This window comes from Lonchura striata, chromosome 18 (assembly GCF_050655825.1).
Source record: "Lonchura striata isolate lonStrDom1 chromosome 18, ASM5065582v1, whole genome shotgun sequence".
Taxonomy (NCBI): Eukaryota; Metazoa; Chordata; class Aves; order Passeriformes; family Estrildidae; genus Lonchura; species Lonchura striata.
In genome coordinates, this window is record NC_140720.1 from 14,824,756 (window position 1) to 14,852,706 (window position 27,951).

A 27,951-nucleotide genomic window follows, 5' to 3' on the forward strand; every position below is an offset into this window, starting at 1 on the left:
CCCCGCCGCCATCTTCGGCACGGGCACGTCAGCCACCGCCTACCCGCCGTGCCTCTCACCGCCGGGCGGAAGCGGGGGGCGGCTCGCACTCGGGCAGAGGGAAGTTTTATCCCCCGAGGAGGGACGTTTCTGCCGCCGTGCTCCCGAGGTACCGGCGCGGTTCGGGCAGGCGGTTCGGGCACGCCGTGACGGGCAGCGCGGCGGTGGCGGTGCCCTCACCTAAGATGGCGGCGGGGGCGGGCTCCTCCCGCCGAGAAGATGGCGGCGGAGGGAGCGGCGCTCCGGCCGGGTGGCGCAGCGTGCTCGGCTGGGTGAGGGGAGCGGGATGGGACCGTCCCCTCCAAACACCTCCCCCTTCACAGGGACCTCCTACCCCGCCGCGGAGACCTCGGTCCAGCCCTGCTGCATCACAAAGAACCCCCCCCAGCCTTCCTTCTCCAGCCACGGGAGCCCCTCTCCGCCCTCATTTTGGGGTCATCCCTGTTGCATGAGGGGCCACTGGGTGGGCGTGGGATTACCCGTTGCCTGCCTTCCCCTCTACTCCCTAAGGCAGCCGCTGCTCCATGTTATCTTAATAATCATAATTCCCACCCTCCCGTTCATACTTTGCCGCAGGAATGGACCAGCAACTCCATAGGTAGCGGAAGGGTCCCCACCCTCTTCTTCCCCCTCCTCCTCCCCACCCCTTAAGGGGCGGTGATCGCGGCGGAGAGGAAAGAAAAGGATGCCACGGAAGCTGTTGTTGCCTTATAAATCTGTTTTTTCTCACTTTCGAGCTCCACGGGGGTTGCATGACTCTTTGGCGATGAACGCGGCCAGAAGCGGCTACCGAGTCTTCTCGGCCAATTCCACCGCAGCCTCCACCGAGCTGGCGAAGAAGATCACGGAGTAAGTTGCCTTCTCTTTCAAGTTTCTTTCTCCCCATCGCTCCCTGGCGCAGGCAGGAGCTCTCCCGAGCGGCTGGAGAAGCTTCTGGCATCCCCCCGCCTTCCCAAGGTGTCTCCTGCCAGCACCTTTGTGGAGATTCCGCACTGGGAATCTTCACCTGACCCAGCGATGGAGATGGAACCCCCGCTTTCTCCCTTCTTCGACGTCCATTGCACTGCTGGAAAGGCTGGGCTGCAGCAAAAGCTGTTGCTTTTGGGGAGGGAGGAGGAGAAACTTGGCTGGACAAACCTCAGAAAAGCGTTTTTAGCAGGTTTGGGAGATGCTCAAAAGAAAAGCGTTTTTAGCAGGTTTGGGAGATGCTCAAAACTTTCTCCGACTCCTGACCTTGTTTTCCCAACAGCTTCGGTACCTGGGGCAAGGGGAATGTCCATGTGCACATTGGCACAGCACCTTGCACTGACCAGAGTGGATTTGGGAGAGCTGGCAGGCCTGTGCTCTTTGGTTCGGGGTAAAAGTCTGCCCTGTTTTCTTCAGCCCATCAGTTTAGGCAGAGTTTGACCTTGTCTTGCCTGGGATGGGTGCACTGGGTCCTGCTGAGTGAAGGGTGTCACAGCTGCCTCCAAAACCAGGCTCTTGGTGCACAGAGCTCAGAGTTTCCCCCAGCACTTGGACTTCGGGGTTGAATGAGTTTGGTTCAAACTGGGGCAGTCCCAGCCAATGGGACTATTCTGAGAAGGGCATCTGTGTATTGGGCTGTCAATTTAGGATCTGGATTTTCTTTATGCTGTTTCTCAGCTACAGTTCATAGGCAGCTGATCCCAAAATCGAGGGGTCTCAGTTCTTGTTTGCCTGCTGTAGCTAACAGCATCCCAGTTATCCTTTCTAGGCATCTGCTCTCCCATTCCCATCTCCAAGGCTGTGCTTAAATTGGAAGTGGGACTTAAGTACAGGTGTGCTGCCACCTTAAACTACGAAAACACTTTGCTGTTCATCCTGCTTGCTTAATAAACAGTGTTCAATACTTAGCACAGATTATCTCCACAGAGCTGACTTGGCTGTTTGGCTGGGAGGTGTGTTGGATAATAGTGATGAACTTCCTGAAGTGTGAGGTTAAGAGGAAAATCCTTGTGTTTGGGAGTGGAAAGCTTTTTTTTTTTTTTTGGCTCATGTAGTCTTGCTATATTTGGTCGGTTCTGTTCCACTTTTCTTTCCCTGAACTCTGAAACTAATGTATCTCTCTATAAAAGTGAGTTTTGCTGCAGCAGATGGGACAGAGTTTTAGAGAGCTTGTTCTGTTGCATCAACACAGCACAGCAGAATTCCCCTGGGGACGAACTCCCAGTTCTCAGGACTGGAGGAGCAAACGGGCAATCCTTCTTCCTTGCTCTTTGTCTTAAAAATAACTCCCTTCTTTTTAAAGATGAAATGAGAAGAGACGTGAAGAGGCTTCCCCAGGCCACAGCACTGGCTGGGATGATGTGCTGATGTTATCCCAGGGATGCTTTGAGGGGGAAAGAAGTAGGATACAGATCCAGAATGACCTCCTGGCTCCCTCCTTCATCTCTCACCAAGTAAATTTCTAATAGGAGCAATGTGGGGTTTTTCCCTTGGCTCTGGATGCTCTGGTGGTGGCATGAGCACAGCCCTGTGACACACAGCTGCTGCTTCACTGAGGCTTAAGGACATTTATCTTTGTTGTGGGTGCAAAATCTGATCCTGTTTGCAGTACAGAATTGCCCACAGTAAAAAGTCTCCCAAAATTAAAGGTATTTTCAGCATCTAGTGGAGTGGTTTTGCACTGCCTTCCCTTTGGAGCTCGAGGGCTGTTTCAGCTGATCTGTAGCACATCCCTTGTTCTTTCAGGTTGCAAAAGATGTGTGGCTGCTGCCTTTCCCCCTGTCTCACATCTCAGGCTGTTCTTTGCTGGGGAGGTCAGTTGTACCTTTAAATAGTGTTGGAGCAATTTTACAAGGGTGAGTCTGTCCTCTAATATTGTGTGTTCTTTTTAAAGTTTTTTTATGACCTTGAGTAAAAGTAGTAAAATAACTTTAAAACAACACGCAATATTAGGAGGGCCCCTTGAGACACCTGTCCATCTGGGCTCTGTTCTTATCTGTAGGTATGAGCTTAAGATCTCTACTTGGGTAGTTCTGACTTATCCTTTTTAAAATCTCAAGCCTGGAGAGGCGCAGTGTGTGACACCGAGCAGCTTTCAGGCACCTGATTTTTGTCCTTGCTTTGTTTTCTGCTAAACTTCCAGAGCTACTTTCGTTTCAGGCTCTGATCATCATGTTCTGGCACAGTTCTGATCTACAACATTCCCCTTGAGCATTCTCTAGTTATGGGACAGTGATTAATGCTCAGTCTTACTTTCACTTTAGGTTTCCGGAGCTTTAGTTGATGGTAGTGACTGCAGGGAGAGGAGATGGTGCTGGATTATGAGGACTTTGTGAAACTTGAAATAGTGAAGATGTTCCTTGGATTCACCACCATGAAACATAAACAAACCCATATATTTACTTTTCTCTTATAAATTGAAAGTGATGATTATTTTATTTTAAATTCTTTCCATGATGGAAAGAAAACTCTCGCTGTAATTAGGACACTTGGGATCTGATTACAAACTGCATTTTCAGGGGAGAAAGATAATTTCTGTGACCTAATACATCCTAATTCTGGTTCCTAATGGGCCTGTGTGCTGCTGGGGGGAGGGAGAACTAGGAAGTCTTTTTGATCTTTAATCCAACAGATGCATTTAGATCTCACTCTGACTGCAGTGCTTGGCTCAGCAGGTTCAAATATTAGATTCTACTCACTGCTTATGTGTTTGGCTTGGAGGAGGCTGGTGATTGAATCTTGCTAATGCCTCCCCAGTGCTCCTGCAGCTCCGTGATGTGGGATGTGATACTGTCTCACTGCCAACTGTGGATGGGAGTATTCCAGAGATTCACTCAGTTTGCAGCGTGGGAAATGCTGGCGATCTGAAGATAAAGCATTGCCATGAGCCTAAACAACATGGAAATAGGAAAACATGGGGGTTTGTGTTTTGACCTCTGGCTGCAGGGAGCTGGGTCACAACGCTAAACCCAGGGTGGTGTTTTCTGTGACTGGGTGGGAGGTGAGCCCTGCTTTGCAGGGAGATAGTACATTCAGAGGACTTGCAGCAGCCTCCCTCAGCTGAAGGAGGATTTCTGGTAGGAAATGTATTCTTTAGGTCATCTTGCCAGCACATGAGACGGTGGCAGAGGGGAGCCAGAGCATCTTTGTGCAGTTTAGGCAGAGCACAGAATGTGGATGAGCAGACTGGGCTCATGTGGAGCTTTCTGTGCTGGCCAGCACAGCTTTAGTGGAAGTTCCTTCACCAGGACTGGGCTGGTAGGAGTAGAGGAAGATGTGCCTGGTATTTGCCAGTAGTTGGGCTGCATGGCTTTGGTGTGGCTGGAACAAGTGATTCCAGTGGCAGATGAGGAATAGGGACTTTTCTTCATATATCCAGTCGTGCTGGGTGGATGGAGAATGGCAAAGGAGAGCTCAGATACTTTTAAGGCTATCTGAACAGATTGTATGCAGGAAGCTGCCATTCCCTTTCCTTTCCTGGCTGTTCTTGTACTGGGGAATTAGGAAGTGCACAGCAGAGCTGCCATTGTGTTGGCTAGACCATGACTGATCTTTATTTAAAGATTTACTAAAGTTTGAAAAGCAATTAAGAGTCAGGCTGTGGCTTGATTTGGCCACAGTCAGACACAGCACAGACCCTCTGTCCTCTGCTCCAGCTCCTTCTGAGTCTGCACCAGTTCCTGGAGTCTGGAGATGTGGGGAGAGCTGGGAATTTGCAGAGCTGAGACCAGGGAAAGTGTTTATAATGAAGAGGATATTGCCAAAATAAAATACTGTGATTAAGAGGTTTGTGTGCAGATTTCTCTTCAAATTGATTGCGCTGTGAGCTGGCCAGAAGCTCCCTATGGAGATAACCTGACAAGTGTCTCGGATTCTGGTCACAGAGGGGGAGAAGGAAACAGCCTCGCTGAGGGCACTTCAGTGGCATTGAAACAGGCTCTGATGGCACAAAATACTGCGAGTACATCTGCCCCTTGAAACTTGATTCAGCTGAATGTGGGGTGTCTTTGGCTGCCCTTTGTCTCAAGAGCCTGGTACAGTGGTTTTTGACAGTCTTCAGTGGAGCATTTTAAAGTACAGTCTGATGCACCCTCACAGTGTTTCCTAAAATACTGCAGTGTGTAATTTCCTCATTAAACTATAGGTGGTTCCTGAGCTGTTTGCATTTAGATGTGAATTTGAGACAGGTTTTATAAACACTTTTGTATTCACATCTTAATATCCTCTTGGCATGTTTTGAGAAAGTTAGATCATCCTTCCTGGGCAGTGTTTGCAGAGAGATTCTAGATCAATAGGAGTTTCTACTGGCCAGTATCTCTGAGTAGGATTTTTAAAGCCATAAAGAGTTGGGGTTTTTTTCTCTTAGATGCTGTCATGCACCAGAGGAGTTGGTTTAGAGATGGAGCTAGTGTGAGGATAGCTACTCACTTTGTTTGGAGATGTGATTTATCTGCAGGACCTAAAATGTTATTATTCCCAGAAGCAGCTTTATTTCTGCTGGGTGTGTGGTCTGGGTTACCTGCAGTTGCACCTTCTCTTCCTAGGGCAGATGAGTGATCAGTAACTGTGGCAGCACAGGTTCATGTGATTATGCTGTTAGTCCTGGAGCTGGATGAAAACAGTTCTTGCTGTCAGTTCAATTCCTCTATCCCTTAAAGCAACAACCAGTTGGGAACTTCAGGATGAAGAGGATTTTGAGAGAAAAGAGTTGGGATGGAAGAGAAAACAAGGGAGAGGTTATAGGAAGGGGAAATTTATCTTTGAACTCTGGCTGTTGCCAGGCTGTGTGTTTGATAAGGTTGTGCCCTGCCCTTGACTTCCATGCAAATATCCCTTTTGATAAAAGTCCTCTGGAATTTGGTGCTTCACAGCAGGAGTTGTGCCAACAGTCCCCTCTTTATTGTTCTCGACTCAGGGTTTATCAGACTCCTTCCCTGGCTGATACCTTGTCTAACCTAAGTCTCAAAGAGGGGATTTGCTGCAGGGTGTGCGCCCCTGGGGTGCACAAACATCAACTGCTCTGGGGGAGCTGCCTCTGGATCCTGCTGTGCCTCTGGCTCCTCTGGAGTGCTGCAGGCAGGGCTGATCTGGGACTGACATGGGCAGTTCAATCTCGTATCCACTGCTCTTGTTTACTTGCAGTCAACAATTGGAGCAGAGCTGGGATTTGTCTGACTAGAGCTGCTCATTCCTCTAAGTTGGCATGGATCTTGTGTCTTCTGCTCTCTGCACCCAGGTTTGACAACTGAACTGTTTTAGTGTCCCTCTTTCCATGGGGGAGCAAACTTTCACTTCTGATTTCTTGTTTCAGCAGCACACAGACTGCATTGCTGCTCTGTGGTGAGTAGGAGAGCACTGGGCTCTGATTTCTGCTGGCTACATCAAGGAACCATGAAGTTGGAAAAGACCTTTAAGACCAAGCACAGCTGTTAACCCAGCTCTGCCAAAGCTCCCACTGAACCACATCCCCAAGGGCTGTATCTACATCTTTCAAATCCCTCCAAGGATGGTGACTCCACCACTTCCCTGGGCATTTTGTTCCAAGGCTCGACAACACTTTCATGGAAAAAGTGTTTCCTAATATCCAATCTTAAACCTCCCCTAGTACAACCTGAGAACATTTCCCCTTGAGCACTGCAAGTATGGTTTTATTTGCTACCACTTAGCACTGAAAGTGCCACCTTCCAAGGGATGCTTTGCTGAGATGAGTCTGGCTGGACTGGTTTTGAAGCTTTCTTTCCTGCCGTGCTATTCAGGACTGACTAAGAGCACTTGCACAGTCTCTCCAATGCATTTCTTTTCCCCAGTACTGAGGTGGGTTTGTGCTGTGTGCAGTGAAGTCAGGGCACACGTGCCTCCAAGGGGAGTCTGCAAGACTTGCCTTAAAGTTGTGGAGGAACAAGTGTGAGTCATTAAACATTTCCCAGCACAAACTGCTCTGGGATGGTGTGTGTTTCTGAGCTTGTTTGGACTCGGATGCCTTAGCAGTGATTAGGACTAAGCTTGGTGGTTGCAAATGCCAGACTCTCCTCATCAGGACGGCAGGATCCCACCTGTAAAACTCACCTCTGGTGTCAGTCTATCCCTGAGGTGCCCAGGCTTGCTTATACTTGACCAGCTGCCAGCTCTTTGCTGATACTGAAGGTACTGAGGTTGCCTTTGTATTGCAGCTGCAAGTTTTAACCCAGCTGAGCTGAGAGGAGCAGTTGGAGATCTGTGAGACTTGTCTGGCCTAAGCTGCAGGGGGATGCTGCAGTTGGTACCTGAGCAGGGCTGGTGGCAGTCTGGCACGTCCAGCTCTCAAGGTGGTAGTTTAGTCACCAGCCCAGCCATTGCAAAACGTGCTGCCAGACACTCTGTGGGGAGGGTGTGTGTGCCAGAGACGTGCTTTGGAGCCAGCTAAGCAGACATACCCCATGGCATCCGAGTGTCTGCTATCTCAGCTGTCCCAGGCACACTCTCCAGGCCAGCTTCTAGCTGAGACCTCCAGCTTTGGCTCACAGCTGAGCCCAGCAGTTGCTGATGGGACAGAAGCATGCCAGGGTCAGGCAGTGTTGCTCTTTCACTCCTGAAAGCACAGATCTTTGTGACAATTGAATTGCAAGACCAAGTTAGTGGGTAAAGAGATGGAGTGAGGCCAGCTGCTGAAGGCTGTAGGCCAGGAAAAAAGCTAGCAGAAGAGATGGACTCTTGTATTTAGAGTTAGTCTTGATCTGCAGAATTTTTGGCATATATCCAGGTAAATACAGTACAAGTGCAGGCAGGAAACTGCTGCCATAATCAGTGTGGTGAACAAAGGTATTTTTCAGGCATAAACTGTTTCCTAATTCGTTGTGTAGCTGTGGCCACAGAGCAGATCCTGGGAGAGGAGGGAATTGTCCCATTCCATCTCACTTGGCCGAAGCATCTCCATTGCTGCAGGGTCTCTGAGGCTCTGGGTTAAAGCACAAAAGCCTTTTAAGTGCTTACTAATGGATTGCTTGTCAGTACAGTTAAATACTGAAGTGTCACCTGAGGGAAAAGTCTGCATTTTGGAGCATTTTAAAATGCTCTTCAGAGTGAGTCTTTGTTTTGTAAGAAAGAAATTTAAAAAGAGAAGGAGGATGACTAATCTTTGTTGCGATGAGTGTTGTAGATTTAATATATGAGAAAAGGAAGGAGTAATTTGAAGAAATAAAAAATTTAAAGTTAAAATTTCATGAATCATTTGAGTTATTTCAGAAGGAAGATTCAAGGAGAAAAAAGAAGAGAGGTGGGAGTCAAAAAAAGTGACTCAGGTGCCATTAACTGAGTCTTGAGTAAATCATTCAACTCTTAGTTGCACATCAGACCTGCCCCAGGGGGCATTGCACAGGCTGGCAAGGTGCCCTTTGCCATCAGGAGTCACAGCCTGTGGTCAGTCATACAGGCTTTGGATATGTGCAGAGTGGTGTGCCCCAGGGCCCTTCAGGGACATCAGAAGGAAGGATAACCCCCGAGAAGGGGAGGATGTAGTTCTGCAGCCTGGCTGGCTCGCTCAGCTTCCTCTTGGGCAGTGCTGTGTTTTGGTGGTGTGTAATGTGGTCCAGTCCTGCTTGGCAGCACAAACTGCTGGGTTCCTCCATTTCTAACGTCCTTTTTCTCTTTCCAGGCGACTTGGTGCTGAGCTGGGAAAATCTGTGGTATACCAGGAAACCAATGGAGGTAAGAGAAATCTCTGCTATTTGCAACTGTTTTGAGCTAATCGTAGAAATGCTGGGTAACTCCATTGGCCAGACCTGTGTAAGAAGTGCAGTGATTCAGCTGTGATGTTACTGCTGCTCCTGGCAGTGCTAAACCTCCATGGCTGACCTTGGACAAAGCAATTAAACATGTTCCTTGTTTTCCCTGGTAATCTTGTTTGTTTGCCTGTCTGCAAACTCTCCTCTAGAGTCCTGCCTCAGGTTTTAGCTGCTGCCAAATCTTTTATGCTCCTATGCCGAGCAAAACATCTCCAGATTTAAAAGTAATGACCTGCTTTTTCAGTGTCTGCTTTGTGAGCTTTTAAATTATCCCTTTCTTTCAGCCCTTCCCTGAAAGGGCCTGCCCTTGCTTTTAAAAGTGCAAACTCATGGCTGTGCTGGGGAAAATGGGTCTTGGAGGTTGCTTTTGTTTTTAAGGAGGTTAACACTCTGCAAGCGTTCATTTTCAGATGCTGAGCTAAAACACAAGGCTATTGGCCAGCAGAATTCTGTGGCCAAGAATCATTTACTGTTTCAAGACCTCCGTTACCTTGTTTGCAAGAGAGAGTAGAACCTACTACTACTAGTGCTAGCTGCTACAGGCTAGAGGAAGGGGAGGAGGATTTGTGCTAGTGCTGCTGCTGTTGCAGCCGGAATGGGCCTCACAATGGGAGAGCTGCTGTGGTTATGGTTGGGCTGGCTGGTGCATTCCTGCCCAGGAGAGCTCGCTGCCCTGTGGGGTTGGTTTTAAATCAGGTTGCTTGCTCCAAGGTCTGAAGTAGTTTTTCATCGCTGCACAGCAAATCAGTCTGCTCTCAGCAGAGCCCTGTAGGGTTACTGCCAGGGCAAGGCAATTAGACTTGGAATTCCATAGCTGAGGAGCTGTTTCTCTCCTTGTCCTTACCCCTGCCCTCTAGCTGATAACTGTGTGGGAAAGGCTAAGGCAGGCACCTTGGGAAACCTGGAGACATTGCTTTGGCTTTGCAGCGCTGCTTGAGGCTCAGCGGCTGCATTTGAGTCAGGGATGTAGGAGTGGTGCTCAGCAGAGACCAAACTTCCAGCCTGTGTCAGTGTTGTAATGTCTTGACCTTGACAGTGAAATTGGGGGGTTCTTACTCTGAACTCAGTGCTGCTGGTGTTGCCTTGAGCTCTCCTGCCAGCATGGAGCTGATCCCATGGTAAGCTGTGAAAGAGCTAAGTGGAAAAAGTGCTGAGTTACCTTCTTGGAAGTACTGAAGGTTATTCTGCCTTGGGTGGTTAATTGCTCACTAACAAATGTGCTGTTGACAGCTCTCAGCACTCCATGGAAGCATGAAAAGGATTTCTCATTGAGAATTAGGTAAATTGTCTTCTAAATTCTAAAATTCTAATTTCTAAAAGTCTAATGTCTAAATTCTAAAATTCTAAATTCTATAAAAAAGTAAACAGCCACATAGCCCGCTTTTGCTTTGTAAATACAGCTAACTCACTGGTATGTCATGCCAGCTCTACCCGGGTCCAGCCTTTGGAAAATCCACTTGGCTCATCTGTGTATGTATGTGCACAAAGGGCAGAGGAGCGAGTCCTCATCTGCCCTGACCAGGGGGCAAGGTTGCTGCTAAAACATGGTGTGTTGTCGCTGTCAACCTGATGTTTGGAAACAAAACTGACTCTGTTTTCCATCCATTTCAGAAACAAGAGTTGAAATAAAAGAGTCTGTCCGTGGACAGGATATCTTCATCATACAGACAATCCCCAGGTGAGGCACTTGCGGCTCAGTTTTGCACCTGGGATGTGCTTTTTGAATACCTGGATCATCAGTGGTTCAGTGGTTGCTCCCTGTAAAACCAGCACAATAACCAGTGGAACTCATGCAGTGTTGTCCTTGCTCTGACTTAGATTAAGGCCTCACACAGTGTTAAGCTGTTAACATTCCCAGGGGATTGATTGCAGCACTGAGATGCTTCCCATCAAATAGCTGGAGTGTGTCACTGGAGGCAAGAACAGGAGTGACTGATGGTTTCCACTGAGACATCCCTGCCCTGTGTGTTGGTGGCCTTTCAGGCTCAGCTGTTGGGTGATTCCTGACTGGTGTTTCCATCCCAGGTTGGGTGATTTCCTCTGCCTCCCAGCCACCAAGCAACAGAGCCAGCATCAAACAGCAGCTGCTGCTTTCACTGCAGGCTGGATTACTCTTCCCCTTTTGCTGTAGTGATGTGAAACAGACCTCAGGTGAAGCCCATAGCCTCCCTCATGTACTTTTACACTTCATCATAATGGTGGGCTTTTTTGGGTTTTATTTTGGGCTGTTCTAGGCTTGGAGTAAGAGAAGTGCTACAGGTAAGCAGGGAACTAGAAAACCATCTGTAACCCCAGGAACCTTGCTCCCTGCTGGCTCAGGACAGCACTAGGGTGATGAGAAGGGAGCCTACAAATAAATGATAACTGCAAACTGACCTCTTGTGAGTAAGGGAGGTGCTGTTTTCAGAGATGAGGTATTGATATCAGCAAAACAAGCATATTCTTACTCCAATAGCTTTTTTCAAGCTCTGCTCAGATTTTGGAGATCACAAGAAGTAATTAATTAGAAGAGCTCAATTGTAGCTTAAAAGTAGCAGGGAGCAGAATTGCCTGGATACAGGAATTTTCCTTGCTTGCCAAGGAAGTAGAGCCCACTGGGAATTCAAGTTCATTTCCTCTGTGAAATGCTTGGCCTGTTGTAAAGAAATCAGGAGGACTACTAAACCAGCTTACTCGCTTCTGGAATTCCTCTTGCAGGCAGAAACATGTTCCTAGGGCTCATCTTTCTCCAGAGAGATGCCCCAAGAGTTTCCTCCCTCAGGGAGCTACTAAATCTCTTCAAGATGAAAATCCCCTGCTGTAGGATTATGTTTCGGGTGAATGGTGCCATTCTGTTGTCCCTTTGAAGGAGTTCTCTGAAAAAACTTGTAACTGAGAGCTGTGTAAACATGAAACAGATCAAGTGTTCAGAGAGCTAACTCAGGGCATTAGGGACAGGAACAGTTTTGGGAGGGGAAAACCTCCCCTTTGGTTTTAACCTGTTGATCCCCTTGTTTTTCCATTAACTGAATTCAGTGATTTGGGCCAAGAAATTGATCTGTTTTAGACAGAATGTTCAAGGCCCTCCAGGTGAGGAGCCAGTGTTTTGCAGCCAAGTCATCTTTCATTCCTGAACTGCAGCTGTGCCTTGCTGCATTGCTAGAGAGGACAGGTTCAAGGACATCTCTATTTTGCAGTGGGTTTCAGGGAGCTTTTCAGGAGAGTCAAAACAAGAACTATGTAGAATAATCTAAGAATAGGACTTCTACACTCAGTAGTAGTTTGAAAAGAAAATATTAGGACTTGTTAGTAGAGAGGGAAACAATCTTGTTATGCTGCAGTGTGAATTCACAGTCTGCATCTTAAATGCTCAGAGAGAACAGAAAGACCTGAATATGTGATACAGGCTCTCTGTTGTAAAAGCTGTAGCACAACTAAAAAAAAAAGATGACAAGGACAGTTACCATCCAAGACTGGTGTGTGGACTGGCACTTGTGTGAGGGAAAATCAAATAGCTCATGTTTAGGCAACAGAAAAACAAAGGAATTGGTGATTTTGTGATACCCTAAAGGCAAAAGGAGCCTTTTAGTGCTAAGTGTTGCTGCTGATTTTTCCCAAGTCCATGGAGAGTGTCACATTAGGTGTTTGCTCAGCCTCCAGAGCAGGGGTGTCCAGAGATGGCCCAGGCAGAAATAAGGAGCAGCAAGGGAGGCTCTGGTGTGGTAAGCAGGGTGTGGAGGATAGCTGAGCTGTCTCTGAGTGTCCTGCTAATGAGCTGCCAGCCCCTGTGTGAGGTCTTGGCTTAGCCCTCCCAGCATAACTAACTGAGCATGGCTTTAGAGCTGGGGATGGGGAGGGCAGCAAGGAGCCTGGGATGCTCTCTTGGGTGCCTGTTTTGGAGATGCTGGGGCTGGGCTTCCTCACCAATGTCATTTTCCCCAGCTGGTACTCTTGGTTGGGGTCAGTGCCCCTTGCAGAGGAGCAGGTCAGTGATGGCTCAGCATGAAGCCATCTCAGCCCACCCACCCTGGGCCCTGCTGGAGGGGGACACACATCCACCTCTGCCTAGTGCCTGTGCCTGCTGGGCTGCAGGAGCTTCCCAGAGTCCAGCTTGTGATCCTGCTTGAATTCTGGGAGAAGTACCCTCCTTGAATAGCTTCTCCATCAGTATGGCTACTAGGATGTCCTGCAACAGCACCAGGACTGCTGGTGCCTTTTGAAGTCCCAGTCTTGTTCTCTGCCTGCTTTCCATGTGAATATGTATGTATTTGCAAAACGTTGAAAAATAATGATGAAAAATACTGTTTCTCAGATGAACTTTAAATGGGCTTCATTTGGACCACTTTGTTTTTATATGACACTGATAGTAGCATCTTTTTCTTCTGTCACAGCCCCACTGGCACAGCTAAATCACCAAAGGGAAGAAACAGTTCTTTGTTGTCCTGTGTGGCAGGGGCCTGTGTTTTATGTAATTCTTGGCTGGGTGCTCCAGAGCCAACAAAGCTTTCTTGTGTGTAAATGGCATTGTGTGCACAGGCTGCTGGGGCCAGCAGGACAGCAGAGACCCAGAGCCTCACAAAAGAAGAGGCACAAGTAGAGGTTAATTCCAAAGGAAGGGAGAGCAGAGGGGAAATAGAAATGGTCAGAGGGTTGTCATGGGTCGTGTCTCTGGGCATTTGGAGAAGCTGTCTCTAGTGGCTGTCTCAGGAGGAAAACAGGGCCTGAGCAATGACTGGGTAATGTCCAGAAGACTCTGCAGAGCTTTAGGCTGCTCTGTTTACTCCTCTGCTGCTGTGTGGAAAGATGGCCCAGTCAGCCCCTGCCCTGTCACCGTGGGCAGGGCTGGAAGCCCCCAGGTAAGGGGTCCACATGTGTTGCAGGAGTGCCTGTCCTGCCATCTGAAGCATGTGCTCTTCACTTCCCAGAAGTTCTTGAGTCAGTCTGTGGTGATGCAGACAGTGTCTCTCAGTGTTGTTCTTAAGAACTAAAGGGGAACTAAGGGCTTAGCTTCTTTCCCCATCTCAAAATTAATTAAAATGCAGGTTAATATGCTCCAGTCATCATGGGAGAGCATATATTGTGAGGGATATTTCAGTCTCATGACCAGTGACAGGACTGGAGGAAACAGCATGAAGCTGAGTCAGGGGGGTTTAGATTGATATCAGGAAAAGGTTTTTCACCCAGAGAGCTGTTGAGCACTGGAACAGGCTTCCCAGGGAAGTGGTCACAGCACCAAACCTGTCTGAGCTCAAGAAGCATTTGGGCAACACTCTCAGGGACAGGTTGGGATTGTTGGGGTGTCCTGTGCAGGATTAGGAATTGTACTCACAATCCTGATGGGGCCCTTCAAACTCAGCATATTCTATGATTCCTCTGCCTATGTTACTTTTTTGTTTGGTTGTTTTTTCTTTCAAGAAAAAGTCATGTAGCATTTCCTGTGCTGTTGTTCCTTCCATCTCTAGATAACCTGAGTGTGGAGATGCTGATGTTCACCAAAGAGCTATTTCTGGAGCTTGTACTGCTCCAATTACAGTATTTCTTAAAGCAGGAAAAAGAACACTGTTAAAGAGGAAAATACCCTAAGAAATCCAGTGTGGATGAAGTTATGTTGGCTGCATGTATACTGCTTCTTTAAAAGACTATTTTATTTCAAATTACACTGTATCAAGTGACATTTGTTCCAAAGTGAATTCTATACAAAGCTTTTTTGTTGTGTTATGGAGGGAAATCATCATATACCTTATGTTAGAATATAAAATCAAATTCCAGTCCACAGCTCTTGAGTGCTGGTGTTGTGTCCTGTACATGTAAGAGTGGATTGTAATTTGCTGTGGCGTGGTGGAAGGAGCTGTATGCTGCAATCTGGCTCTGGCATACATTAGCCTGAGATGTAGCATGATTCCCTTGGAATTTTGGTGAGGGGTGGTCTGGGTATAAATGGAAAAGGAGTTGCACTGGAAAAACACCTGCTAATATTTAGAATTGTGTTCAAATCTCCTAGAGATGTGAATACTGCTGTCATGGAGCTGCTGATCATGGCCTATGCACTGAAGACTTCCTGTGCCAGGAACATCATTGGGGTCATCCCCTACTTCCCCTACAGCAAACAGAGCAAAATGAGGAAGAGGGGCTCCATAGTCTGCAAGCTGCTGGCTTCAATGCTTGCCAAGGCAGGTGAGTATCCCAGGGAGCAGCAGCACTGCAGGCTTGGTGCTGCTGGGTGTCCCAGAGGTCATCTGTCCTTCCATTCTCCTGTTTGATGTGGGGATGTGTTGCTGAGATCTTGAGCCACATTGTGGGAATTAATTTTCTTCAGCTTTCTTTGTAACTTGCACCTGGGGAAGTGACCTAGAAATGTTATAGTGGAGTACAGTGTCAGCCCAGTGCTGTGGCATCACATGCCTGTTTCTCATTATGTCTGTGGAACTTTGTGTTAATCTGTTTATGATTATTTTATGACATGGCATAATAGTCTGAGTAATAGCTAAAACAGTCTGGAAAATGGAGGTGTTGAAGGAAAGTCACATGGGAATATTTTCAATAAATTGTTGTCTTTTTTCCCCCCTTAGGTTTAACACACATTATCACTATGGACCTTCATCAAAAGGAAATCCAAGGCTTCTTCAGCTTTCCAGTAGACAACCTGAGAGCATCCCCTTTCTTGCTTCAGTATATACAGGAAGAAGTGAGGTTACTCTAGTTCTATGTAAATCAACTTGTCTGAACTCATTTTAATGTGATGGCAGCATTGGGCCTCTGCTTAAGTAGAGGTGGTGGTGTCAGTCCAGGTCAATCCTTCTGTTAATTAATTCTTTCTTAGGGGGTACATATTGCATGTTTCTTGATGTTACACTTCTCTGATTGGATAGGAACTGAACTGCAGCACAAGCAGGTGAGGAGCTTGCTCTCTGTGGAGTTAGTGCCATTTAAGAGATGCTACTTTTGCTCCTGCCTCTAATCACCTCTGAAATCCTGTTAAACTGATCCCCTTCTCCCTTTGTGCTGTGTTGGATTTCTGACTGCTCTGAATTATTGATAGACTTTGTCTTGGGCTGAGTGTAAGAGTGCTGAGCACAGCAGGACTGGGAGCAGGGCACGGAGGTTTTATTCTCCATGTGCAAAAGATGATGATTTATTCCCACATGGTGAGAGCAAGGCTTCCCATATGGGGAGGGTTAAACTTAGTGAACATTCCCACCTTTGCAGAATACACAAATACTGGTGTTGGAAGCAAGTGCAGTTGCCTCTCTAGTTTCTTGTCACAGAATGAAAATTTGGTTCTGGGGAGGTGGATGGGTGAAATTATTCAGCCATGTATCAAACCAGTTACTCCCTAGCAAGAATGTCTTTTTTTAATTAATTAACTTTTTATCACATCCAGATTCCAGATTACAGAAACGCAGTTATTGTAGCCAAATCTCCTGGTGCTGCTAAAAGGTAAATGGATGCTTACTATCTGATTAAAAGTTGCTTGGAAAATACCTGAGCTGGTGGAAGATATACCAGGGAAAGTATGGGAGGGTGACAGATGGATTGACAATCTGGTCATAATTCTTTTGTGGCTGGAAATGGGATGGATGTGGTGCAGAATAGAGCTGAACTTTGTATTCCCATCCATATGGGCATAAACTGGCAGTCTCACTGAAATGGTTCTCCTGGGGTCAGACTTGCTGCTGGAGTTTCAGCAGTGCCTGACCATCTCAAAAAGCATTTCCAGTGTGGAGGAGCACAGAAGAGCCTATGGTGGAGCCAAGGGGTAGAGTGGGCTTTGGGATACTGATGAGGAATGAAGAGTCACTTCCAGTGAGGTTTCTTGCAGAGAAACAGCCACAGAGGTGCAGTCTTTGCTTGCTGTTGGTGTGGGAGAGCCTGGCTGCAGTGGGCTGTGGAGCTGCACCAGTGATCCCAGCAGCTCCTGAGAGGCTGTTTTTGTCTTGCAGGGCTCAGTCTTACGCTGAGAGGCTGCGCCTGGGGCTGGCAGTGATCCATGGAGAGGCTCAGTGCACGGAGCAGGACATGGATGACGGGCGTCACTCCCCTCCCATGCTCAAAAATGCAACTGTGCATCCTGGCCTGGAGCTGCCATGTAAGATCAAGTTTCTCTGCTTACCTTTGAGGGGAGAAAAAAGAGAAAAGTTTGGGAAATTTCTTTTGGTTTATCTGTGTGGGTGTAACCAACCTAAAGGTAGTTAGACCAGTGGAATTTTTGGGTTGATATCTGTGAGTTGTGGGACAAGTCACAGGGGAAGGTTTTTATTTAACTCCTTCTGGCCATGCAGAGCATCAGTATTGTCTCCTTGGCTGTGCCTGCTCCATAGTGTTACACTGACAAACCTCTGATAAAGGTGATGCTTTTACAGTGTTCAGCAACAGAATTCCTTGAGCTGATGAAACAAGGGAGATGTAAAAGTGCAAGTAATGGGATAACAGCCACTGAGACAGACTGTTGGCTCCATTGGTGTAGGGGAGAGCTGGTCTTTGTCTCCCTTCTCTGCAGCCATAATTACTGCTGGAAATTTTCTTCACCTTGGCACCCAGATGATCATATTCCAATGTCTGCTTTGACAAGATTTTGAGGTTTATGTGGCTGGGGTGAATAGGTTCTCCAAGAGCATTGTTGACCTGCTTCTGGAGCTCTTGCCATTGATTTGGGAGCAGAGAGGACAAGAAAAGGAGGAGACTTGTATTCTGGGAATTGCCATGCTTAGGATTGCTTGTATTCCTGCAGCAGTCAAAGAACAACATTGCAATCAAAATCCAGCTCCTTTTTGGGAGGATTTTAGCTTTCTAGGCAGGTGGTGGCAGGACAGAAATTGGGAGCAGGAAGGTGTCTGAGAAGTGCCCAGGGGAAAGGCTGTGTGCTGCTGTGTGTGGCAACACCAGCAGTGGTTTGGGCTACTGATAATCATCTAATCTTTGGAAATTTAGGAAGAACATCCAACCAGTTTGTGGGCAGCTTGTGGAGGGGAGGCAAGTAAGACTGCAGGCATTGTATATCACCCCAGTTGTGTCTCACTGCAATACAATCAGTTATACAGTGCTTTTGTTGCTGGTGAAATTCCTCTTGGGCATTGGTGGGCAGGTGGGGTTTGGCAATGAAGTTTGGGACGTTATTGTTCTTCTGACAAGTGTTTTTTTTCCATGCCTGTCCAAGGAAGCAGGAATTTGCATGGTTATTCTTCACTTTCTCCTCCCCTTCCTATTCTGGAGGATGCTGTCCCCCAGAATATCAGTAGCTGACATTTGTCTGCTACAGAAGAATTGATGTGATTGTGTTTTTATTTCCAGCCATGTCACTTCAAAGAAGCTCAATTGTGGAAGGTTGTTCTGCTGGAGAACCCTATAAATGGTTGTTCATACAGAAATATGCCCTTACCCAGTTTAGTTATGAATCCAATGGAAAATTGTTTTCAGTCCTCAGCTATCCAAACACAAACTAATTTGATGTGTATCACCACTTCCTTATTTTATTTCCTGCTGCACAAACTCAGCACTTGACCAATGACCTTCCATCCCTGCATGCCTAAGGCACAGTGTAAAACAGTTGAGCTGTGGCTTGGCAGCTCTCTGCCATGGGGTGGCTTGTGGGGCAGATTTGTCCAAAACTCTCAGTAGAAGCTGCCTTTCTCTGCAGTTTTCTCACCTGATTTTGAGTGAGCTGGGTTCTGAAGGTGCAGAATTGAGGTTATCCCTATCTAAAAGCAGTCTGTACATTCTGGTTGTGTCACAGTCTCTTGCCAGACAGAGGTGAAAGTGCAGCTGAGATGGCAACACCGTGAGTGTGCTGTGCCTCATTTCTTGTCCAATTCAGTCACTTGAAAAGCATCTTCCAACCTCAAATGTCACGTATTTCCACACCCTCATTCAGCTCTCCCTTCCTGGTGGTGAAAACTCTGAGGGCAGAGTGTAGCAGGGTTCAGCTGTGTGGTTGATTGTGAAAGGTCAGACATGTGCTGCTGCTCAGAACTGGATATTCCTTACACCAGAACTGTCCCCAAACCCTCCAATTGCCAAAACAGAAGTGATCTGTGAATCTGCCTGGCTCAGCAAGCAAACCTGGGCCTGGCAGGTTGGAGGCTGGGGCTGTTCCTGGGGAGTGGCTGAGACTTCTTATGGAGCATCCCACTCTGGGCTACAACCAGATCAGTGTGGAGCATCCCAGATTTGGCATTTGAAGCTCCAGACAGCTGTGTTAGAGCCAGGAGAGAGTGAAACCTGTGTTGGGGGCAGCCCCAGAGCCATGGCTCGTGCTCTGTGCCATTCTCCATGGGCTTCCTGGGGAATTGGCTGGGCTCCTGTGTCCTGGCATGCACCTTCTCCCCCTGTTCTAGCAGGGATCATGTGCCTCTAATTAATGAGTGCTAGGCAGTGTAATGGTTTATTTATTGTCCTATGAGTGTGGCCTGATGTGATATTCTGATTCGTAGGGAGCCACAACAGAAAAATGCCAGAGGTGCTTCTAATTGCACTTAAAATGCTGCACTGGAGTGGCAGCAAGAGCCCACAGCACTGCAGCCCCTGAAATCAGAGCCTTGGAGACAGGAATCACTCCAAGGTTATTCCCTTTGATTGTGTGCTTTTGTGTCTCAGAGCTTGCAGCTGGCTTGGGGTTGTGCCTTAACAAATGCATGGGGACTCTTTGCCTGTTTCCTGGAGAAAAAGAGTGAAGCACCATCTGTTAAATCATTTCAGTGGCTTTGGAATTCAGTACTTTGTACAGAGAGCTAATGGTCTGCTTGAATCCCAGAGCCCAGCAAACTGCCACAGAAGGAGTTTGGGGGAGAAACTGCAGTGACCATGGGTCTGTTCCTACTTCCCTACACCCATCTTGCCTGTGTTTAGGCTGGGCACAGGGGTGTTTTCTGTCCTTCCAAGGTTATCTCTACACTAAACAGTTCATTCTTGAGCAGCCTTTTGCTCCCAGGCTCTGTGATAAATGCAGCATTATATTTCTTGGTGATTGTCACTTTAATTTGCACTGTCAGCTCCAAACAGGATTTATTTTAGTATTTCTTAACTCATTTTTGACCACTTAATTAAAGCAACATGTTCTTTCTTAGTGCCAGTGATCCTGCCTTTAACATGTGGTACTTTGGTGTATATTATGCACATCTGAATGAAAGAATTCTTTGGTATTCTTGTTTTATAAAAAAATGGTGGTTGGTCTAGTTTTTTCTCTTTTATTTTTTTGTTCTCAGAAGCTACAGATACCACAAGCATCTTTTCTTTCTCTCCTGAAAAAGTCAGCAAGTCTTCAAACCAAACTTGTACATGATCCAAGGGGTTACACCATGCAAAGTACCACCATGGCTTATTTCTGTTACCCTCTTCTGTCTGCAAACACAGAGGGTTTGTGTCTGGGAGGAAAATATTCTTTTATTATTTGAATCATTTTTCAAGGCACCTCCTCATAGCAGTTCTGACTTGCACATCTTGATATGTTCAAAGATTTTGAAGAAGAAGCTGCCTGCACTAACCCTTGTGTAGACTCTCATCACCTTGGAGCAGTTGAGATTTGATGTGGTTGTGGGTAGATCTTTGGCTTGCAATTTTTTTTTTCTTTTTTTTGCAGAGAAAATTGAACAAGGAAAAGGGAGAACATCTCTTTAAGATCCGGGTAGGTCGACACGTTGCCTACCATTCTTTAAAAATAAACCAAAATTGAAATACAGCTTTTAAAAAACAGAGAGAGATGCAAAGCACTGCTAATGTTGCTGGTTGCCATGTTAGCCTTTAAGCACAGCAAGCAATGTGTCTGCTTCCTTCATGGAGTAGAAGGATGCTGACTTGCTGAAACTCCATATCTCTGTGAGTAAAATAGTGCTGAATTTCAACTCCCCAGGCCTGTTCACCATTTGTGTAGAAAAGTTTCCCCTGACCTGGCTGTTGTAAACAGAGATGGCACTCATCAGTGGATACACACAGAGGCTGGGATGGCAGCCAGGTGGAATCCTTTTGATACTTCACAGCTCCCACCAGGAGCTCTGTTACTGTCCAGACTAGATAGTGAACTCATAACTAATCTGAGCAGGTCAGTAGTGCCTGTAACTGAAATTTATGATCTGCTTATTTCTCGTGGTGCTTAATCTTCATTTATTACAAATAATCTTCCTTCTCATAAGAATATTTTTCCTTCAGGATTTAGATGTGACTTTGCTTTTGATAGGAGACTCAGAAATAACCATGCAAGGGAGGCTGAGGAATCTGTGCCATGAAGAGCTGTTGATTAACTCTTCAGTCCAAGGTAGCTGTGACTTGAACTGCAAAAACCTGGCAATGACTGATGGGACTTTGGGCAAAACAGAATTACTGGACACCTTTTATACAGTTTTGGTAGGTTTATGGAAAACCAGCCTGGAGTAGATCATGGATGTGAAGAACAGCTCTACACAAGAATCTTGGAAATTGTGGTGCTTACAATTGCTTTCATCATATCCCTCAGTGTGAGTCATTCACCCAGCTGTGCTTGCACTCTAAGCATTCCCAGGCACTGATGAGATATGGGAATAGTACTGGATCATCCTGCTGTGCAGGATGGGGAGTTGGATGTAAGACTCTTTTGGTGAGGAGAGCAGAGATCAATATTTAGACAGGCTTTTTGGTGGGCAATGACTTGTGTTCTCCTGCTGCTCAGGTATTACACTGAAGTGGATTATCCTAAAAGATTATCCTAATCTTGCTTTGTCTGAGCTCTTTGAGGCACTTGAGAAGCCTCTGTGGCCAGAATCCTGGCAAGACCTGAGCTTATAAAAGGAGGGGCACCAAGTGCCTTGGTAGGACACTGTGCACTCACTGTGGAGAGTTTAAAATAGGAGTATGGGGTGTGGAGGTGGGCCAGGTAAGTTTTACAAAATCTGGAGGTGCCTCTTGGCTTCAGTGGTTAGATGAGCCCAAATTGTCACCTATTGACACACATTTGCCCACCACAGTGTCCTTTCCATGCTGGAGGTTTTTGTACCAGCACCCCATGGCAGGTGAGAGCTTTGGCAGATGGACAGCAAGTCCCTGGCCTGTACTGGAGGTTGGTTGCTGTTTGGTGTAAGTGTGAGGGCTGTGTTACATCTGGACACTCTCAGTGCATCTTAGTTCAGATTTCTGGTATTTTTATGATGCTGCTGGAATTTTGGCAGGATGTGGTTTTTGCATGAACCCTGTCAGTGCAAAAGTAGTGTCAGGAGAGGTGGAACCTTATTTCCCAGTACATCTCTTCACTGTATGCCAGGTAGCACAGCTTGTCAGTGTATCCTTTGATCCAGTTGCTGGTTGCACTGAGCTTGTTAAACTGAGTTTCAACTGGATTTTTTCCTACTCTTTCCATTAATCCACTTTAAAAATAATCAGCAAATTTGCTTCTGCAAACTTCCTTAAGCTTTCTTTGCCTGAGCAGGTGGTATTAAGGTTCTTACACCCTCTCAAAGACCCCTCTGTGTTTGGTGATGTGAGAAAGCAAATGAGCTGCAGTGCACGTCTCTGGTCCTACAGATGATTTACTGAGTCTAAGAGGTGAAAAGCTGCACCTTGTAAAGCACCTGCCCTTTGAGAGGTGCTGCTTGGGAAAGCTCATTTGTTGTTCCCACTCATGGAATGGACCCATTTTCAAGTCCTGTGCTGGAGCACAGAGAAGGTCACTGATATTTCCCATAAACCAGGTGCTGCTTTGTAACTCTCCTTGCACAAGGGTCTGTTAGAGAGTTGGAATTGCTTTCTGTTTCTGAGGTCAGTACAAAATCCTCACAGAAACAGATTTTCCTCTTTATGCAGCAGTGCTATTCATCTGAGGAGAAAAACAATGATTAAATGAAAGTTTCTCACTTAGGTGGGTGTCAGGATCATGTAAAGCACGCCTGTGTCTGCATCAGTGTAAGATGTTTAATGGTTCAGCCTCTTGTCTGGTGGAACTGTTGGGGTTTGACTCAAACCTGAGTCACCTGGATTCTTTTTTTCCCTTCTTCTTTAGTGATGATGGCCAAGGAGAAACCGCCAATAACTGTGGTTGGAGACGTTGGAGGAAGGATTGCCATCATTGTGGTATGAGTGTGAGGGGAACGGGTGGGGGGTGGCTTCCTCACAGCATCTTTGCTTCAGCTGCCCTCTCCCTGAGGGTCAGAGGGATGGCTGGTATAGGAGTGGGAACGTGGTTTTTAGACGCTCTTTTCTCCAGTAGTGCTGGTGGCTTTGGTATTTCAACTTTCTGTTGGAAACCAATTGCACTTAAGTTCTTTAAGCCCTAAAATGTTCTTGCTGCCTTGATTCTAAGTGTCAGATGTCTGCAAGTAATGAATAACTCCAGGGCACACAGAGAGCTCCTGAAGTGTTAAAAAACCCCAAACAAAAAGCTTGCCAAGCCTCTCTTACTTGCTATGCCATGCTGCAGTGTAAGTAATCAACATGCAGCTCCTGCCCCATGGAAAAATAGGCCTTGCTGATGATAAACTGCAAGTGCATGTGCAGAGACTGATTTGTTTCCAAGACACAGCATTTGTTCTCCACACTAGCAAAAGGGTCATTAAACCAGGGAAATAGCATTCACAGATTAGTCATGCACGTGGCTGTCCTCATCAGCAGCTGAAGTAGACAGGGATTCTATTTTTCATCTGTGTGCATGGCCAAAGCTGCAGTAGCCTGCAGATCCACTCCTGCCCTGCAGGCTCTGTAAACTTCTGGCTTTGATGTTATTTCTGTTTCTGCTCAGGATGACATCATTGATGATGTGGAAAGCTTTGTAGCTGCTGCAGAGATCCTGAAAGAGCGTGGAGCCTACAAGATTTTTGTGATGGCTACTCATGGGCTCCTGTCAGCAGATGCCCCTCGTCTCATAGAGGAATCCTCCATTGATGAGGTGAGTCTGCTCTCCACACTGCAGAGTGGGGGCTGGCACCAAAACTCACTAATTAATGTCCTTCCCAAGGCACGTAGCTCATGTCTGGAATTACTCATTTAATCAGGTGCTTTAGTTAGCTGGTTCTTCACTGGAACAAAAAAAAGTGTTTGTGATTAATCCTTGCTCACATCAGATCTGCTTCCCTAGTGTATTTTCTCCCTAAAAAAATATTAGTCATCCCTGCCTGGAGATTTCCCTCCCTGCAGCTGGGGCTGTGTGGTGCCATCTGACTGTGCAGCCCCTCTCCCCTGGCTGATCAGGGGCTGCTGGTAGATGAAGAGGACAGGATTTCAAACCTTAATAATAGATCCCCTGATCTGAGTGGACCCATAGCCTGCTGGAGAGTGCTGGTTATGCTGGTCCCCTCAACAGACTGTCACAGAGGGGAGATCATTTATTTTAATCTTTTTTTCCTAATATGCAGGGAGTTCTCCCCCTGAACTGTGAAACAGCAGTACACACCCCTGCTGGAGTCAGTCCAGGGTGGATGAACATTCCAGCAGCACAACTGTCCTTTCCTTTTTGGCCCTCCCTAGGTGGTAGTGACCAACACTGTTCCTCACGAGGTGCAGAAGCTGCAGTGCCCCAAGATAAAGACTGTGGATATCAGTTTGATCCTGTCGGAAGCCATCCGGCGAATCCACAACGGCGAGTCCATGGCCTATCTCTTCCGCAACATCACCGTCGATGACTAAACCTGAGCCTGCCCCTCTCCTGGATTCCACAAGAGAAGGAAATCTGCATGGAAAGGCAATACCATAAAACATAGGCATAACACAGCTGTTTATTTTTGTAGGAGTGTTGAGGTTTTCAGGGTCTTGAGCCATGAGATCTAATAGAAAAAAAATCAACCTGACCAGCACTTTACAAGTCAATAGAAGGGGGCCACTGGCAGTGGGGGGAATTACACCTTGATTGAGAGAGATGGAAAAATGAGGTGGTGTTGAATTTTTAAGTTCCTTTAATGATTTTTTTTTAGTGTGTTTTCTCTTGCCCTGTAGGGGCAGAAAGAAAAGCTAAACAGAATTAGCTGTCAGCCTGTGAGAAGGGAACAGGGACTGCTCATTGCTGTGTGGGCAGCGAGAGCAGCCTTTGGGGTTGTTTCTGGCTGTGTCTCACCCCAGAGCATGGAAGGGAATGTTCAGGCTGTGCTGCTGGCAGAGCTGAGCCAACAGCAGCTCCGTGCCAGCTCAGTGGCCTCTCCTCTCCTGCACAGCAGAGCAGGGACTTTCATCAAAACTAAGTTAGCGGAACATCCCAAAAGGACAGCTTAGGGCAGCCCATTGGCAGGGCTGCTCCCATCCCTGGGTCAGGGAGCTGGGAACAGGCTCGTGTGTGTGTCCCAGCAGAGCAGGGAATGCTAGTTAATGTGTTGGCCTTTTCATTTTGGGAGCTTTGGATCATTATTGCTCTTCAGTGACGAATCACGGGAGGGTCTTGGTCCTCTCTGGAACACTTGTCTGCACTGCAAAACCAGGCGTGATTTTTGGAGTTGCCTGGGGCTGAGTTTGTGGCAGAGTCTTGTGGGGAAGGGAAGTTGGAACAATATCTGCTTCTAATGCAGCTGTGCTCTCCAAAACACTAACACTGAACCTGCAATAAAAAGTATAAGATTTTTCAGCTTTGGTGCTTCCTATGAATCCTGTGCCCTCTGAGGAGCTGCTGTGTCTATTCAGTGGGGCTGTTGCTGTAACAAGGCTCACTTGGCAGCTTGTAGCCTTCTTCCATGGGGAAGTAGGACTGGCTGATCACTCCTGTCTTGAGTGATACTAAATTTTGGGTGGAGGGGACACTTGAGGAAGCAGCACAAGATGCATGTGGAGGGCTTTGTCTCCAGGATGATAGAAGGATAAACTCCCAAACTGATCATTCCCCTTGATGAGACAAGCACACTCCAGAAAAAAACCTACACCACTGGTCTGCTGATGTGAAGAACAAATAAAAGCTGCTGGAAGCAGTTGCTTCAACAGCACAGGAAATGTTTAGTTGTTTAGTTTTGGTTATCTTTATTCTACACTCTTCTTTTTCCACTCCAACATATAAAACATGCCAAGGGGCACAGTGACTGAGCAGGACAAGCCTTTAATACCAGGGAAACAAACTCAGCATGGAGTGCTTGGACCACCTTCAGTATCCAGCATGGATTAAACCTCCACGCCAAACTCCATGAGGGATGTGCAGAGCTGAATGATGTAGCAAAGCTATTAATGGTTTTTCCTGCACTTTCCAAGTACCACAAACAAATCTCAGCTGTACTCTGTGACCACAGCCTGGCTCCTTGGCCTGGAGGGGTAACATAAAGCTGTACTGCAAGTATTGAACAACTCAGCTGGAGCTGTGGAGTCCTTGCAAATGTCTGTGCCCCCTTTCTTCTGAGCCAGTGCTGCACAATGTTCTTCATCCTGGAAGTCAGTGTTAAAGGTGTGAGCAGTATTGCTGTTCTCTCCCCTTCAAAGTGCTTGTCAGTCCTGCCAGGAGCAAGGCTGTGGCTCATTGAGGGTTGTTGCCCCATTCAGGCTTGCTTTTGCTGGGCTGTGTTTGGGTAGGAACCACAGAATCACAGCACCACTGAGCAGAGGGTTGTGCCTGTGTGCCCTCATTGCCATGAGTGAATGCTTTATGGCTGCTTAAAGAATCACCAGCAAAGGTATCAGCAGAAGCAGGTTTAGTATAGAAGTGAAAGTTCCCCAAAGTTGTTGGCACGGTTCACTCTACTACTTACTATGTGGTAAAAGAAACGTAAATTTAAAACCAATCAATCTAAAGCCAAAATCAATCCAAAAATTACCTACATTGTGGCTGGGGAAGGGGGAAGGAGAAGGGCAAGGATAAAAAGGAAACACAAGATGAGTCACAAGGTTCAGAGTAGACCTCCTTGCAAAACTGAGCTCCAGACTTGTCCAAGAGTTTAGTCCCAAAGCACTTAACAGCAGTTAACAGGATAAACTGTGAAGCTATTGCTTATGCTGAAGTTAAATAATTAAACAACTTCATCAGCATTTATTTAAAAATCTAAAGTACTTAAGGATCTAGGAGACCAGCATCCATAATATATTCGCTGTAGTGCATTCCCACCCACAGACCTGAAGGAGCTTGTACAAGGTACTCTGAAAAATTCCCCTCAAGCTCCTGGAAATACATCAGATGTCTTTGCATCTTCTCAACAGGCAAAGAGTGGAGCCTTGAGGAATGGCTGTAATTTCTTTCCATCCTGGCCACAATTCAGGTCAGCAGCTTTCTTTGAAAGTTCGATAACAAAAATGTTGTTCCGCTTGGGTTGTTATTCAGGCAAGAAAAATAGTTTTCCAAGGCTGTTTGTTAAAAATCAGGAGCTTGTTAAGCAGCAGAAGTTCTGGGAGCAGACAGTGTTTCTGATAAGATTGAGAGTTGCTCAGCCCAGGTGCTGTTCTCGAGGCCAAGGCCTAACAAGCATTTCTGAGATAATAGTGCAGCTCAAGAGCTGGGGGAAGGCACCACCAGAATCCACCCCGTGACTAAAGACAGCTTGTATTGCTCCACAGAGTGGCATGTGCTCACCTCTTGCCTCTGTGCCTATAAACAGGGATTTATTATGTCCAACTTGAAAATTGTGAGAAATTTTTGATCAGGTTAGCAAAATACTGTGATTTTTAAGACTGTTGGATGTGAGGGAACAGTATTATGTATGCAAGGACCTCTGTGGGACAGTGCTACCTGTCTAGCTAATATAAACACTCCAACATATAGAACACTGCAGTACATTAAGCATAAAATGACAGAAATCAGCAAAATTACAACAGAATGTGATGTTAGATCTGGAATTCCTGTTGCAGTGGGTGACCACCCAAACACTATCCCACCAGTGATGTTCTCTGTTTCTCATCACGTTGTATCCCTTCTGTATTTGATTAATAGTGATTAGAGCTGTGTCCATTGCTTCCTTCCAGCAGCCAGCACAACTCTTTGTGCTGCAGTAGTTTTTCCACCAGTGCAAGGTTCATTCCAGTGGGGGTGAGCAGGAAATCTTGCTGGGATGTGTAGATAGATTGTAGCAGCAATTCATGGGTTGTGACAGAACTGAATAGTTGAAATCACATCCTCTTAATTTTGGAGAAAACTACAAATGCAAATGTTTGAGTGATGGCTTATTTCTATAGTGGTGTGGTCTTTTTGGAATCACAAATTGTTCTTACTTTCCCAATGTATACAAGTACAGTTTCAAGCATTTCAGCAGGACATATTTCAAAATGAGAAGCATTTTCTTCAGTACCAAGACAAATGTCTTGGACATTAGTATTGGTGTTACTTCCACAAATAAATCCCTGTTGTTCCTGTACAACACACACA

The 27,951-nt window shown here is 46.6% G+C and overlaps 1 protein-coding gene across 8 annotated transcripts; it reads left to right on the top strand.

Moving 5' to 3' along the window:
- Positions 1 to 4: 4 nt before the first annotated feature.
- On the top strand, positions 5 to 27,951 carry PRPSAP1 (phosphoribosyl pyrophosphate synthetase associated protein 1). 8 transcript variants are annotated; one of them, XM_085557002.1, is made up of 12 exons: positions 14 to 148; positions 777 to 888; positions 8,636 to 8,688; positions 10,377 to 10,443; positions 14,746 to 14,918; positions 15,314 to 15,429; positions 15,565 to 15,636; positions 16,126 to 16,181; positions 16,685 to 16,830; positions 22,702 to 22,772; positions 23,437 to 23,583; positions 24,162 to 25,245. In XM_085557002.1, the coding sequence occupies exons 2-12, from the start codon at positions 806 to 808 to the stop codon at positions 24,318 to 24,320; spliced, it is 1,143 nt and encodes a 380-aa protein (XP_085413128.1). In that variant the 5' UTR covers positions 14 to 148; positions 777 to 805; the 3' UTR covers positions 24,321 to 25,245. The 8 variants fall into 8 exon arrangements, with proteins under 8 accessions (XP_021397366.1, XP_085413128.1, XP_085413131.1 ...); XM_085557003.1 differs by lacking the exon at positions 14 to 148 and adding an exon at positions 216 to 311; XM_085557006.1 differs by lacking the exon at positions 14 to 148 and adding an exon at positions 350 to 637.